Below are 17,262 nucleotides of genomic sequence, written 5' to 3' on the forward strand. Positions count from 1 at the left end.
TACAAAGTATCAAAACGAATCGCAAAGGACAACTTTAAAATAATATGCATATTTATGTATTTCTTATTTTGACAAATACTACACAATAAAGTGAAAAAAAATAAGTCATGGAAAATCCTTACTTCTATCTCGAAATCTTTGAACGTGGTAAAATATAACATTTTAAAGAAATAAAACAAAGACTTAAATTTTTTTTGAAAAAGTTCCATTGGGGTGAATTGTGTTTTTTGACGTAGAAAAATAAAAATTGAATAGTGTTACAGGCGTCGTTTCTTTCAACACAAATAACATGCATTCCCCAAAATGAGATGTCTTTTTCCTTATACAAAACATGGAATTCGGAGAAACAATGAAATTTCGACGTCTCTGAACAATCTACATTTCTACATTACTTTTTCCCTTCATTTTGTTGTTGTTTGTCACAGAAAAAGAAATACCATTTCTTTTGTGCTCTTGTTTGAAGTGAGAGTAATAAGACACAATTTTTTTTCAAAGAATTTTAGAATTTCTTTTAAATGAAATATATTATAATGTTAATGTTCAAAACATAAATAATTTTGATAAAAATTTGTTTTATAAAAGTGACAAAAAAATGCATTATTATATGTGAAAACGATTGCATTTTTATCAACTTCAGATTTTATAAATAAGTGTTTTTGTAAGTTTCATCTTATTCTGTTAAAAAGTTAATGAATTTTAGGATTTGATAGAATTATATTTCATAGATATCAAGATTTGTTTTTAAATTTATAGGGGAGATTGAAAGATAGGAAACAATTCGAGGTCAAGCAAATTTATTCTTTTGGATTATTATCTTTTCTTTATTTATTATTTCTTTATTTACAGATGTTTTTTTTTTAAACAGATATGGAGCTAACATTTTAAATATAATGGGGTTTGACATGCCTCGCTAAAAATCTCTATGAAAGGCACAACTAAAGAGATTTCAAGAGTATAATAAGGATTTTTTTCTTAGTTCTATAATCGCAAAAAATCTACTCTCAGCAACTTCTATCGAAACACTGCCTTCGAGATTCTTAAAAGTCAAAAATGTTATATCATTGCAAAAACGTTTATTTTTCTCCCATAAGCTAGTTACAATGCATCTATGCTCAGCTATGAAATGAGTGATAAACATTTTTTAAAATAATTATATTCCTTAAAATAAAGCAAAGACGATACATAGACACTTCCAAATCAGTTTTTGTAATCACAATGGTAGCAAAAAATCATCATTTTTCAATAATCAAATTTATTACTTTCCGTCATAAATCATAAGACAATTGACACAAATACGTTTAAAGAGTTACAAATATAAGCTGGTTGTTAGCAAAAAATATGTATGATTTAAGAAAAGCAAGTAAAGAAAAGTAAACGGGATTAGGCAATTTATATGCCAGACTAAAAAGTTGTGGCTGAGGTAGCCTGGATGGCAGGTCACTAGACTCACTCTGCTGAAAGATTGAGATTGAATCCAGCCAGCCGAAGACCCCCGTGTTGTAAATGGTGACAGATGCTTGTTAAATCTGTTGGGTCACAAACTACTCTATGCCCCCATAACAAGTTATACTAAATATGAGATTGATTGTTCTCTGGTTCAGATCAAAAATACGACCTGTGAATGAATGGGTGTATGAAGGGTGTGTCAGAAGTCGAATTCTTGTCCATAGATGGCGCCACTGGAAATCAAGAACAATCGCATTCCTTCTGCCTTAATGGACGTCGACGACAACTCGTAAAAAGTTGCATTCAAGTACAAATATGCACTTTTAGAATCAATGGTAGCACTAACAAAAATTAGTGCTTCCATTGGTTAAATAAAACCATACTGCTGATAAAAAAATTCTTTTCAGTGATAGTTAATGCGAAATTTAAAAACTTCGTTGCAAAAGGGAAAAGGTGGGAAATCGTTTACCTTTCCTTGCAGATGCTGCTTAATTTACCAAAAGTCAAACGACGCTAATACTTATCGTCTTTACAGTTGGATTAAAAATTGCATAAAAGATAAAAATGAAAAAAAATATTGCTTACAAGATCTGTTAAATTCACTTACAAATTGCTCCTTATATGTGAGTACGCTTCTTTGTCAAAAACTGTTTTCCAAGCATAATCTGAAAATTCAAAATATAAGAGGTGAGTTCCATTAAAAGTCTCCATTCACCTAATCTTCGTAAAGGCGTATTTATCCTAAGGCTTCATAAAGGGGTTCCTATATTTTCTGGGTTGGGTTCAAAGTTACAAGGCTACGGAGTTGAGCTTTGTTAGTCATAAACCGAGATACTGGTCGACGGTTCATATCCGATTATAAAATAAAATAAAATGAATAAAAAGATGTGTAACGTCAAAGCGAAAATGGAATAAAAAATATTTTTTAATGAAACATCTGACTTACAATAAGAAATAAATTTACATTGAAAGCAGTCTCTGGGTTAGGGAAAGGAGTGTTTAGTACTGAAAAAATTTCTTAAATTTGATTTTGTTTTTTTGACTTAGATTTTTTCGATCAAGATACATAAAAAGAGTTATCGTCAAAGAAAAACCTTACCTTCATCGATATTTGAGCAAACAATAAGGTAGTCTTAAAAATAAAAAAAAAATCTGTAAAATCTTTTAAACTAAAAGTTTTTTGAGAATAAATGCGTTATCTAAAAAATTTCTGGAAAAAAAAAGAGTCCATCGTAGTCATTTAAAAATGTCTTTTAGAACAAAGGAAGAAAAAAAAAACAAAGCATAACATCCTTCGTTTGGATTATAATATTCTTTTATTTTATTTTTCGCAATAGAGAAAAATTAATGTTGTCGTACTATCTCGATATTGGTTTTCGGTTCGATTCTTCCGAATTTCGAGAACGTTAAATGTTTTATCTCACAACACTAAACTCGACAAATATTTCCGCTTTTGTCAGCGTCTCTAATGGAAAGAGGCAGTAAAATCTATGCTCTTCGCTGAAGAAAATTTGCTAAACGTAGTTTGAATATCACACAAGGTTTAAAGTTAACGCTCAATAACAAGTGGTTATCGTCGTGAATAATTCGGAAAAGTTGAAGTTTATTTAAGATTTTAAATCAATCGAGTCCCGTCGTTCGTAAAGATTTTTATTTCTTTCCTCTTTCTTATCAAATTGTGACGACATCATCTGTTATGTAAAGAGGAAATTGTTAGTTAATTGAAATTGACAAGTAAGTTGGGTAGTTAAAGAAAGTTTAATCGTAATTAATATGAGCTCTAAGACAACGTTCAGCAGAAACCGAAAAGTCTTGAATAAAATTTTTAAACTGATTCGACTTAATTTATTTGCTTTGTTTTTCTCATTATATTGTATTTTATAATAAAACAGTTTTGATAGCAAGCTTTATATGTTATCATTTGATACAATTGTTCTTAAATATTTAAATGAAAATTCTATAAGATTGTTTATGTACTTATTATCAGTATGAAGTCAAAAGTCGTAAAGGTTTTGTTTTCCTTTAAATATTTTTGTATCCCTAATTTAAAGTCATTTTCCATGACTGTTATTATTAGCGAAAATATTAAATTATGGTTGTCAACTAATCAAATTTATTAGAACAATATTATGTTATAAGAACATAAATGTTCTTTTAAAAAACGATTACTTCGAAAACTCACTTCTATTCACAAAGAGATCTAAGTGTTTATAATACTAAACATTTAGATTTTTGTACTATTTGGACTATTATTATTATTATTATTATATTATACTTATAACAATACTATTTGGACGTGAGAAGTAGAGGCACAAGCATAAGCAAACAGAATTCCTTTTAGTACATATATGTTAAGTGAATAATTTTAACTTTAGTAGAAAAACTGACTTCCAAAAACTTTCTGCCAAGAAAAGACAATCATCGGGGTTGGTGAGCGGCAGCGAACAGGGGGCTTAACCCCCTAGTATATACATGTAATACAAAAATTATAAATACTTTTGTATTAATAAAACCATTAAACCTCTTTCGTTTTCATAAAATATCTTTGGTAAAGAATAGGTGTAGAAATTTTATTTTGAGACTTCAAGGTTGAAAACATACCATTGAATCATAATTAGATTTACATTTCAAAGAAGAATTTATTTTTAGAATCTTGTCCCTCTTTCACTTCCATATTAGGAAGCATGAAATGATTTTCCATAATGCGTAAAGTTACAAAGGTATGTACGACTGGAACCTGTTTACATCAAAATCTGTAAACATTTAATGCGAGACCGATGGTTTTCGCATGTCTCTTGCTGAATAACGTGTTCCAATAAACATCTGCCGGAACCATTCGGAATTTGTCCACACCCTCTCCCTTGTGGAGTGGGGATGTGAACTGTTATAACCACCAGCTCACCTTTAAATAAACCTTTTTATAACGTAATATGGCTTATGACTACTTAAAGCTGAATACAACAATCATAACAGGGATGTAGCCCTGTTATTATATATATATGTAATAACAGGGCTCCAACCCTGTTATCAGTGTTGTATTTAGCTTGAAATAATTGCAGTCTTAAGCCATCATACGTTCTAAACAGGTTTATTTAAATGTAAGCTGGTATTGCTAACAGTTCACGTCCACACTCCCTATGGGAGGGGAATGGACAAGACTTCTGACAATTCCTGAACAGCTTATCAGGATCAAATCATGATGAAAAGGACACGCAAAACTATGCGTTCTTACGTTTTATACCAACACAGATTGGAGGTAAAAAGGCACACTGTCGTACATTCCTTGTAACCTTACGCATTAAGGAAAATCATTTCTGCTTCCTTATATGGAAGTGAACGAGGGAACGATTCTAAAAATAACTCTTCCCTTGAAATATAAATCTATTTATATTTCAATGGTATGTTTTCAGCCTTGAATTCCCAAAATAGAATCTCTCTACGCTTATTCTTTAACAAAGACATTTTATGAAAACGAAAGAGTTTTAATTCTTTTATTAATACAAAAGCATTTAATTTTTGTATTACATATATATATATATATATATATATATATATATATATATATATATATATATATATATATATATATATATATATATATATATATATATATATATATATATATATCAATTAATTTACGGTACAGTATTATGTATGATTATTACACTTGAAAATATTTTTACCTGAAAAATAAAGCTTTATCAAATCCCTTTTAGTTGAATATCTATTCATTTCTAGATCCTTTTGATCGATTTTAAAATTAATTATTGCAATAAGAAATGCATTCTCAATAGATGATGGTTTTTGTCTGAAACTATGTAACAACTATTGAAATTTGTTTTTGGAATACTTTTTTTCGACCAAAAGTTAACTTTATTAATCCTGCTTGAGCACTCCATGTTCCTACCGAAATGCTTTTGTTATTAAAGTGCGTAGTTTTTATTTTGCCAAGCAGTGCATATGATTCTTTTCAGCTCCATCATTAATCTAAATAAAAAACAACAAAAATAAGATTAAATTTCTTTTTGCAAGACATACGAATTTTGGAAAGTGTTCAAAGACCTTGTTAAATTACATTACATTCTGTTTTGTTTGAAGAAAACGAAAAAATATACTCATACAAATGAAACTATTCATTGCAAAATAAAAAATGAATTAATATTTTAAGTTTTATTCTATGTTCATTCGCAAAGCAATAAATGATTAAAGAAGAAAATGTAGCTGTATTAATTTTTAACAAATAAATTCATAATAGTTCGTTAATTAGGTGTGTAAGTATTGTCTTTATTTGGAAAATATCACACAAGAAAATGAATGCATAAATAAATAAGATATTTATAATAAGATATTAAATATTGGATTAGATAGATCGCGAAAATTTTAAGGAAGCTTTATTTTTGTGTATATAATGATTTACGATAGACTAACCACAATCTTAGCGTTCCTTAATGAGCTTAAGAAATTATCATAATATATATAATATATATATATATATATATATACATGACTGTCCTAGAAGTTTTGTATATAAATTAAATTATATAAATTATTAATTAACATTGCCTAGATAACAAAATGAAAATTAAAAGATATCTACAGTGGAATTTAAGAGAAAGTCTACTTTATTCTGAATTTATAATTGTATAAAGATGTTTTTAAAATTAAACTATTTAAACTCTTGAAGATATTGCTTAAAGCAACCCATGTCAACCTAGTGCGGGTTAAAAGTTATTTAATACTGTTTGTAAATTAAAAACTTTCTTAACTCTAGGAGATGCTGTTTAAATGAGCCCATGAAATTTCAGCGTGATATAATAATAATTTAAAACTCTTTTACTAATCTGAATGTTAAAAGCAATTCCTCCCCCTAACCAAAGCGTAACTGCCGTGTGAATACTTGTTAACCATATTTCTAAAATTTGTTCTAACAGTTAACTTCTTATCTTCTTCTAAAAGAAGAGCTCACAGACCTTAATGTCATCGTTCTTGACCATGAATTCTCTTCTAATATTATTCATTACATTTATAAAAAAAAAAAAAATATCACGCAACCCAAAAAAAGCCTCTTAATTCGAACTTCAGCAATTTGATTGTTTTCCTGAAATTCAAAAATGCCCCCTCAAATTGATAGGATTTTGACAAACTTTGAGTTTGAAGTCCTTTTCTCTTCCCCATTAAACAATCTAAATTTCATCAACCGTTGAAACCCTATCGCTGATATCAGTAACTAGAGTATTTATCAAATATTTTGTCAGTGTGGTCTATTATATATTTTATTTCATAACCGGAGTTGACTTAATTCTGAGTTTATGGCTACCAATGTTCAACTTCCTTGTAATTTTGAACCCAATTAAGAAGGCAAGGTAGCTTTTGGATCACGTATAGGGAGAAATTTGCCTACGTGGAGGACTTTCTAATGGAGCTAACCCGCATTTGCGTTACAAGGACAGGAAAACCACGAAAACCTCCGACGGTTAGCCTGGAGCAACGGTACTCTAATCCATGAATCTATCACTGAGTATATTTTACGTCAGCACTGTGCGAGCTGGATGCGGAATTCATATCTAAGATATGAACCCGGTTCACCTCATTGGAAGAGGTACGCCCTCGCCCCTGAGCCTTCACGGCTCTGTCAGTTACATAATGAACAAACTAAATGCCCCCTGCATGAAGGATACGCCAAAAATCAAGATACCAACAATCCTCTATCGCCTTATATCTTTGGAATTTTAATCACAGGTTTGAGTGATTCTGCTAAAATCATTCAACATCTCTTCTTTATCTACCGAGCTTGATTTTTGGGTATCACTTACTATATTTTAAAATTTTAATAATTTAGTTCCTGATGTTTTTAATATCTTATCCCCTCTCAATGTTTGTATATCTCCAAATCACCTCACACCTGCTTCTTATCACCCTTCTTTTTATTATCTTGTTCAGTCATCCTGATTGGTTAAACCACTTTGCACGTGCTTACCTTTTTTTATGTCATTTCGTGTTCAGACACAGAGAAAGGTTCTTGTTTAGGGAGCGCAAAGCTTTAGTAATGTCCATTTCACTACTTTATTTACGCTACTTCTTGTTTTGATCTATCCCTGTCCATGCTTTAATTTATTTTTAAATAACGATTGATTTAAATTTTTGAAAATTTTATTTAAATCAACCCATGTCATCTCAGCATGGTTTAATAGCATTTCACGTATCTAAATGTTTAAAGCAATCTATATATTTACTTTTGGAAATTTTTAAATTACAATCTGTTTATTTAAACTCTTGATGATGTTGTTTAAACCAATCTCTGTTATCTCGATATAATTTAATAGCCATATAATTATGTTTCATTAATCGGAATGTTTGAAAATTCTCTTAACTGCACGCGCCTGGAAATTCTAACTTCCCAGAATATTTAAAGATGTAGCTAAATAAAAATTTGAGTTAAGCTTAAATTTTTTCTTCTAATTTTCCCCGTACTTTCGAAACTTTTCTGCAAAGTAAAAGGTTTCATAGATACATTTAAATAGTGTGAAGTAGTGATTTTAATCTACGGTATACTCTCGATATCTCTAAATTGAAGGGACGCTATAAGATTTTCGAGATAGCAAGTTTTCGAGATAACAAGTTCAGAACTAAATATTTTCTTAAAAGTGGAAAAAGAAATTCTAAAATATTACTCTAAAAAGTAGAGTCATAAAACATAAGAATAACTACAATTAAATGTGTGAGCATAGTTGACTATGAGTCTAAATACAACACAAAAATAATTATGCATTAAAAATAAGATAATTGGTTTACAATAAACTTATATTGTGATTTTTCCGAAAAAATAGATTTTTTATTTCGAAAAAAATTTGACATAACATATAATGCCAAGAGGAAAAATATCTTTTTGGCATAATAAGGTGTTCGAGATATCGATAGTATACTGTTTTAATTAAATTCATTGATTTAAACTGTTAAATCGATTCTAAATGTCAATTATTAAATTAATAATATATTGTTAAATCATAAAATGTACTACCACTTTAAATATTCAAATAAATTGCTCCGATAAATCGGAATAAATTGGTAGGTAAGTATTCACTTATTATTTCGATTTTTAACACGTTGCAGCCATTCAACTACAATACAGTAAGAGATTTTTCTAAATATTATTTTAAGAAGATTTGTTAATGCACACCAGAAGTTAAAACTATTTTTACGAAATAAAGTGAACAAGAAAGTTTAAAAAAATACTCAATTACATAAATGAACAATATTATTTTGAAAGCAAAACCCTAAACTCTGTTATTTCATTTAAATTTATTCTACAGTAACTAAGTCCTTCCCCTCATCTGTTCTTGTTGCCAAATATTGTGTCTCCAAGGAGGAAAGAATTTTCCGATCTAACTTAAGCTCATAATACTTTTAAATAGGCTGTTGAATTCTCTTCTTAACGCCAAAGTGCCAAAAACAGTTGCTCTTTTCATGATAAATTTTCTTCGCCAAAGAATAAGCTACAGAGAGATTGGTTAGGCATACAATAGGGGGGGGGGTAGCTTGTCGAGTTATTTATTTGATGCTGTTAACATTTCATATGGCTCTTCTTACAAGGAGGCTTAAGATGCTCGATAAAACGGGAATTATTTGTCGCGTGTGTATTACATTTGCATAAAACTTATAAAAAGTATCGAAGTTTTGCTTAAACATATGAAAGATAAAAGAATACGAAGTCTTACGCTGAAATCTGTTTTAATCAGAAAAGTCAAAAAGAAAGGATTTAATGCTCTGCACGTTTGTTCTATTTGAGCTCGTGTCTATTTCGAGTTCAAATTAAGAACCTTGATAAATAGTGCAAGTAAGCTGTTTCCAATGCCTTAATTTAATTAATATAACTTATTAAGTTAACATAAATTGGAGTAACAATTCTAATTTAGAAGTCAGGCGTGTAAACAATGATTTGCTGCCTTTCACATCAACTGTTTGACTTTAAAAAGGGTATAAGTTTAAAAAAACTGCGAAATGTTAGTCAATTTTATACTTTTGTAGTCTATATGCATAATGTATACTAGAATAATAAAATAATTCTGTTGTTAGTTTGACGTCTATCAAGTCTTTACGAATAGCAATAGATCATTTACAGTCGGGTTAAATTGTATATATGATTAAAAGTGCGAAACAACAAATAAATAAAATGAAATCTGTACATTCAAGTAAAATTTGGTTTGTCATTTCTCTAACAGTATATCTAAATATAGATTTTTTGTCTTGCGAAAAAGCCGAAGCTCACTCTTTCAATAGAGAATTATAGAAATTATTATTAATGCTTCGTAAATAATTGAAAATAAAATACTGCAATGTGGCTCATGTTAAATACTATCGCGTCACTGTGAATAGTAAAAGTTGAAAACTTTTCGATGAAAAAGTTGACTTAATGATGAACAAATTTAAGGAAATTAATTTATGTATTTAGTTTACTACGCTCATAGTAGTAAGTCTTCAGTTATTTGTGCTCATTGCAAACATCCCGAAATAAAATAGGCTATTTGATGAGGCTCAGGCTATTGAACGTTAATTTAAGTTAAGTATTTTAAGTAACTACCCTAAGATAAGACCCTAAAGGTAAGTAGAGGTTTCATTGTAAAAGGCGTAAAAAAGAACGGATTGTTGAAAAATAACGTCACTTTTAAAACGTGTGTTTTGCAATGCAAAATTATGTGTATGGACATAATTTTTAATTAACTTAGGACCTATGAGTTATTCTATTTAATGTACAAATTTTGGGAAATTTATTATGTATGAGTATTTTTATAAGTTTCCATTATTCATGTGAAGCAGTAATTTTCCGCAGAATCAACTCACTCCATTCCTAGGGGTATTCATCCACTTTTCCTTCGAGGTTAATATCTTCCTTACCTGTACTATGCGTGAATCTTTATCGCCTTACGAGATCATCGCCAACAAAACCAATAAAACTGCTGTTTGTAGAAAATGCAACACCATGAAGGAATCATCAGAATCAAATGAAATTCGCAGCAAATGTCAATTATAGGATATTATGCAAATTAATAAAGTTTCAGAGCCATCGCGCGTGCGTGGCGCGCGCAGCGCCCTCTGAATTGATGCTGAAAGCGTATAAATAAAGTGCTGTAGCGGGACGTTGAAAATAGTCTATGATTATTTGTTAGTGGCAAACGTTTAGTGAGACCTGAGTATGCCTCCACGACGGAAGAATAAGAAATTCAAGCAACTTACGGAGTTTGAACGAGGGAGGATAATCGGCCTTCGAGAAGGAGGATTTTCCTATCGCGCAATAGCAGCTCGTATGCAGCGGAACAGTTCCACAGTGATGCGAGTTTGGAAGCAGTGGACCGACGAGCACCGAACAACTCGAAAAACAGGCACTGGACGACAGAAGGTGACGTCAGAGCGCGATGATCGACACCTGCTCCGCATGGCGGTGAATGATCGCACAGCTTCCTCCAGGCAGCTGGCAGCACATTGGTCTACTGCTACAGGTGTACAATTGTCGGCTTCGTCAATTCGTCGTCGTCTGCTGCGCCGTGGATTGCGTGCAAGGGTGCCATTATACAGGATTCCCCTCACGGCGGATCATCGACGGCTGCGTCGGCAGTGGGCTCTTGAGCACAGAGACTGGCGAGCTGATTGGCACCAAGTTGTCTTTTCAGATGAATCACGCTTCAATTTGTGGACCCATGATGGCCGTGTTCGTGTTAGACGTTATGCCGGTCAACGCTGCCTTCCTGAGTGTATTATTGAACGACATAGTGGTCGAACACCCGGAGTTATGGTCTGGGGTGCGATTTCGTATCATGGACGATCCAATTTGATACGAATTGAGGGTAATCTCAATAGCAACAGATACGTCCGTGAAGTGCTACAGCCCGAAGTCGTTCCTTTCCTTCAAGGCATCCCTGGAGCTATCTTTCAGCAGGATAATGCACGCCCACATGTTGCGCGGACTGTTAGAGACTTCTGTTCAGCACAACGCATGCAACTTCTTCCTTGGCCTGCTTATTCGCCGGATATGTCGCCTATTGAGCACGTGTGGGATATGGTTGGTCGGCGTCTCACTCGTGATCCGCGTCCTGCAGTTTCCAAAGACGAACTTTGGTTGCGCATACAAGCGATATGGAATTCTCTTCCTCAAGCAGATATTCAACATCTGTTTGACTCCATGCCACGTCGTATAGCAGCACTTATTGCAGCGCGTGGTGGCTGCACCAAATACTGATTTCGGACGCTTAATTTGTTTCTTTTGTTTTGAAAATTTCATCATTTATTTGTATCAGTACAAGTCGTTTCTGCATTAAATTTCATTTGATTCTGATGATTCTTTAATGGTGTTGCATTTTCTACAAACAGCAGTTTATTTTCATTTTTTGAAATGCCGGATGCTATTTAGGCAAAGTATGAAATAATCGTCCTGATGAGGTTATTATGTAAATGATGTGCATGCTACTGTAAATGACCGAAATCGGTGGTTGTTGACTTTCACCGGTGAATGTTGACAATTAAATTAGTCGCTTTGGTGAATGTCCGAAATATTTAATACATCCGATTTGATATTAATTTATTCCTGGATATAATTACATTTATTCGATACTTTAATAATTACTGACGATAGATTAGAACAAACATCAGTGTTTGGAGTATCGGGCAAATATATACCGGGCAATGGCACTTGACCTTAAAAAAACATCAGTCTAGGGTATACCGGGCAAATGTATACCGGGCAGAGGCACTTGATTAAAAAAACACATCAGTGTAGGGTATGCCTGGCAGTGGCCCTTGACCTTAAACAAAACATCAGTGTAGGATATACCGGGCAATGGCACTTAACCAGACCTAGTATGACTAGACCTTTGGTAAATGTCCGAAATATATACTAGGTCTAGTGCCACTTTTGCTATAGCTTAAATATTTAAAAAAAAAATAAACAAAGCGTTTGAATCAATTTTAAACTGATAACGAAATTATTGCTTTAAAATTAAAAAAATAATAATAAAAACTGCTCCGGATAAGAATAATTGAAGTAGTTGCTTTTAACAGCGCATGAGCGGAAAATTTTTTTAAAAAATTATCCAGGTGCATCTAAAAGTGGATGAACATCCCAAGATACCCTTTTAACATTCCCGAATTCTAAATCTGTTCCAAATAGACTTACACTAGTTAGGCAAGTAAAGTTAATCCCTTTCACTTAGTCCAATTATAGAAAAATTAAAAGATATAGAATGTTTAGTTTAATTCAAAGTGTTTTTTTTTCTTGCGTTGCATGAAAATAAAATACTGAATTTGGTACTAAAAAGTTTCTTTTTTTTGTTTATAGTGGCATCTTGTCTGTGATTTGGCATGGCTACCTTCCTTAGCGTTAAGTATTTTCTTCGTTGGAGCATTTATAGGTCAATGGTTGTATATTTTAGTAATGAACAGGTAAGGAAATTCATTATTTTTCATAGATTTCATTTTGTTTAATTATAAATATTTATTTTAAATAATGTAATTCAGATGTATTGTATCGTTACACTGTATTGTAAAAATTCTTACAAATGCTATTGTTATTAAAACAGAAAAGTTCTTAAAGTAAAGAAATTCGCAAAAAACTGTATGATCCCACTGCATGCGGCTTCTTTATTATTCATTAATCTATGTCAAGTTACATTTTAATTAATGATTTGTACCTATCTGTTAAACATTGTAACGATATTTTGTATAATATTATAAAATTTCAATTTCTTGCCACAGATAAACTACACATTTTTTTATCAAAATGTAAATTAGATTTATTCTATTATAGTTTACTACATACGTAAAGTTATATTTTTGTTTATTTTTTTGTATTTAACTAAATAAAACGACAGACTAATTTATTTTGAAAAATAATGTACAAAATTATTGTTGTTAATATTGTTGCTTTTTCTTTGTTAATTATTCAGAATGTATGTCAACGTTGGATTTTTGTGTGAAACATCTCTCTTGTTACAATAAGAAGTGCTCATTATTTATTTTTTGAGCAGAAAATTTTCATAAGAAAATTTTTAACTTTTCAATAATTATAGCAATTCATAATACATCTAGTACGCTATATATCTAGTACTACTTTTTTGTATTAATTTTCCTATTTTTTGAACAAAAATGTTATAAAATGTTGACTAAGCTTTAGTGGAGATTTTATGTCTCATAGGTATGGAAAGAGAGTGAGTTTTTTCTTGTTCCTGGCCATCCAGTGCCTTTTTGGTATCGTCACTGCCATCTCTCCCGATTTTGCATATTTTACTGTACTTCGATTCTTTGTTGGCATCTCGTCCTCTGCCGTCATCTCATCCCCTTTTGCTTTGGGTAAGTATAACCTTTTGAATGAGGTGAACCGGGTTCGAATTCCAGTAACGGCTGGTCGAAGCAAATTTCGCATCCGGCTTGCACACACCACAGTGCTGATGCATATCCTCAATGATGGGTTAGATCATGGGTTAGAGTCCCCTTGCGTCAGGCAAACAGCGGGAGTTTTTCGTGGCCTTCTTGTCCATGCAACGCAAATGCTGGTTAGTTCCATCAAGGAGTTCTCCACGAAGGCAAATTTCTCCCTATACTTGATACAGGAGTTCCCTTGTCTTTTGGATTGGGTTGAAAATTGGGATTCTCTTTGATATAAATTGTGGTAGTGTGTTTAATTTAGTTTGGATTAACACTGGGAGCACTTTTTTCATCATACGACAAGACGCCGATTATGTCGTTCTAGGGAGGAAGTCTTCATTTGTTCGATATCGTTTGCTTGAGCCGAGAAAAACGGAACAAAAACACAAATTACGATAGTAGTACCATCTAAACCAGGGATGGGGAAACTACGGCCCGCGGGCTAACTGTGGCCCGTCGGAAGATTTTATCCGGCCCGCGGACAGAATTTTAACTAGCCGATCAGTGGCGAATATATCTACTTTGTTTAAAACTATTTTTGTTGATTTCTTTTTTAACAAAGTACTGATGACCTTCTCACCTTCTCTATTTTTGTTCTACAAAACATAAACTAATTAAAATAGTTAGCACAAACAGCTTTAACTGGTAAAATGTTGACAGCAAAAGTTCTTTATAGAATAGCTGTAGATTAGCTCCAACTAGTATTTGCCTTTCTCGAGGAGCAGACATATGGAATCTAATATAGGTGAATTGTACTTCACATGAGGCTGACTACGCGTTTTAAGTTCCAACGAACGGATTTTTCTGCCGGCTCGAGTTCTAACATAATTTACTGCGTATGGAAAAGTTGCACACATACAATGTCATTGTAAATAATGGTGAAATTATTAAATGTATAAAATGGCTACTGCCTTTTTGAGTTATTTGTAAAAATTTTTTATCCCAAAATGGCAACTAAAAAACGCAAAGTTGATGTAGAGTGACGTGCACTCAATGATGAATTGACTTTATTTTATTTCAGAAGTTTTTACTCGGCCCACCAAACTTTTTTTTCTAGATTTTTGGCCCACGACCCAAAAAGTTTGCCCATCCCTGATCTAAACGTAAAAAATAAGAACAATTGTTAAAATGGTAAATAAAGAAGTATCACTCGTGGTATTCTCTCTTTCATAATTTATTGATGGAAAGACATGTAAATACTGTTTTATCTTTTGCAACAACGCGTTTTTACAACAAATTCGGACTTATCAAAAACTTATTATAATCCAAGATGGGTAAAATTGTGCTATAAAATAATATTGTGTTTAATATTATATAATTTATTTTTAAAGGCGTGATTATAAGTTTAAGAAATGAACAAATCCGTGTTAATTTTAACTGGCCCTGATTTCTTACTGAAATATACGACAAAAGAGTAAAAGTAAAAGGAACAAAAAATATGGGCACGATTTGATTGGATACGTGCTTGCTCTTATGATATGTCATTTCCCATAAACGTTATCGCTTTGTCGGAGCCGATAGAAATGCTTTCATATCGGTGAGTGGAAAAGCACGTATGCTTGTGCAATGTATTTTACTAGACCATGACGATAAACGGATCCGTTTTGTCGGTATCGTGTCGCGTAATAAAAGAGCGACCTCATAATGAATCCCCAGACTGTTACGTCATCGAGTGCCTATTAAAGAAGCATTTATGCCACATCAACACTTATATTTAAACAAATTAGATGCATGTAAAAACTGGATTATTCGTCATAACATAATCATCCATATTACTCTTCATCTCAATATGTTATTGTTCAAAAATTGTGTCTGGATTTTAAAAATAACGCCATGATTGTGAATAGAGTCCAAAATTAGATTGGAAGTTTATAATAGTTTATAATAAGAAAATGACTAAAAAAGAAAAAAAATATGTCAACCAATTTATGTCACAGGGTATTTTTTGATCCTAAGTTAATGTTTTCAGTTGTTTTTTTCGATAGATGGCGCTGCGAGTAGTTAACCTGTTCATTTAAAAGACAAAATAAATTGCAAATCTCACCAAAAACGTTCAGAATACTTTTTGATTAATAAAAATCAAGTTTTGATATTTTTGAATTGCCCACCATCAGCTACAAACGCATGTCATACTCGGAAGAATGAAATTTGCATACATTAAAACTACATTGGTAGTTGGGACTTGCAGTGCTATCTGTCAGAAAATTTTCAAACTGAAATGAGGAATGTAATGCTATGTAAATATGTTTGCCGCAAGAATTGTTTAACTTTAGCTATTCTTTGGCTGTAATTTTCCAAAATTTTGAATTCGAATATACTGCATTTTTACTTTTCAAAATTTTGCGCAATATTTTTTTTAAAAATTTCGAATATTTTTTTTTCAGCCCAAGAACTTGTAGGACCGAAGCATAGAAATAAAGTATCAATTCTTGGCCATTCCGCCCAAAGTTCAGGTCTTATATTTTTATCCGTAGCAGCTTTTCTAGTAAGAGATTGGTCTCACATTGCGTTGGTTACGACACTGCCATTTGTCGCATTTTTCTTGTTCTGGTGGTAAGTATTTTACATAATACAAGATTTATTTAAATTTTTAAAACGAATTCAGGTATTTAACAATAAAGTTTACTGCCAATCAAAAACTTGATACTTAACAAAAAAATAACCTATAGAAAAATATAGTTTGTTCATTGAGAAAAAACTAGCTCATCACGAAGTTATGAATAAAATGAAAGAAGAAATAAACGGTAGGATGGTGACGTATGGCTGCTTCCGGGCAATGACTACACAGTTGAAGATAAGTGGCGAGTCCAGCAGAAAATTCTTCCACGCCTTCTATGACCTCCATATGTTCGAAAATTTAAGAAAACAGCGGAAATTTTTTTGGATCCATCGTTTAATTGAAAAACTTTCTTCACAATATCATCTTATCAGGAAACACTAGTGCCTTCAGATTAATATCATCTTGGGTTTCGAAGGAGACACGTGATTCCTTCTCTACACACTGTCGTTAAAAATAACTATTTCCAATTATATGTACTTTATTCGGATTACCTAAACAGCATAAATGCAAGGATAGGCTAAAAAGAACAATTGAAATATAGAAAAATAACATTTACTTTCTGAACATGTGGTGGTGGAAATCAGATCTTAAAGAAAAACTGCTCACTTCTCTCTAACAGAGTCAATGACGGAATGCGTGCGTCCATCCGGGCAACTGGCTCGGTAAGGCTAATGGTTACAGTTAATAAGCTATAGGTGCAAGGCACAATCATAAAAGTAATATTAGATATTTTGTCAAAGGTCAAAAGGTTGAAAACTGCGGGTATTGTGATGGTATCGCAGAAGATTTATGATAATATACAGCTTGATGATTTGACCAAGTTAATTTGTTAAATTCTTTTTCTA

General features: G+C 32.0%; 1 protein-coding gene across 1 annotated transcript in view; it reads left to right on the forward strand.

The window, feature by feature from the left end:
- The window catches only part of LOC107436603 (beta-alanine transporter), a 164,787-nt gene that overhangs the window by 110,210 nt on the left and 37,315 nt on the right, over positions 1-17,262 (forward strand). The window contains exons 2-4 of the mRNA XM_071179363.2: positions 12,773-12,876; positions 13,628-13,782; positions 16,242-16,410. Coding sequence (XP_071035464.2) covers positions 12,773-12,876; positions 13,628-13,782; positions 16,242-16,410 — 428 coding nt within the window. The remainder of the gene's footprint in view (positions 1-12,772; positions 12,877-13,627; positions 13,783-16,241; positions 16,411-17,262) is intronic.

The sequence above is a fragment of the Parasteatoda tepidariorum genome, chromosome 1 (assembly GCF_982258835.1).
Source record: "Parasteatoda tepidariorum strain Cologne lab strain chromosome 1, Ptep-v5.0, whole genome shotgun sequence".
In the NCBI taxonomy this organism is placed as follows: Eukaryota; Metazoa; Arthropoda; class Arachnida; order Araneae; family Theridiidae; genus Parasteatoda; species Parasteatoda tepidariorum.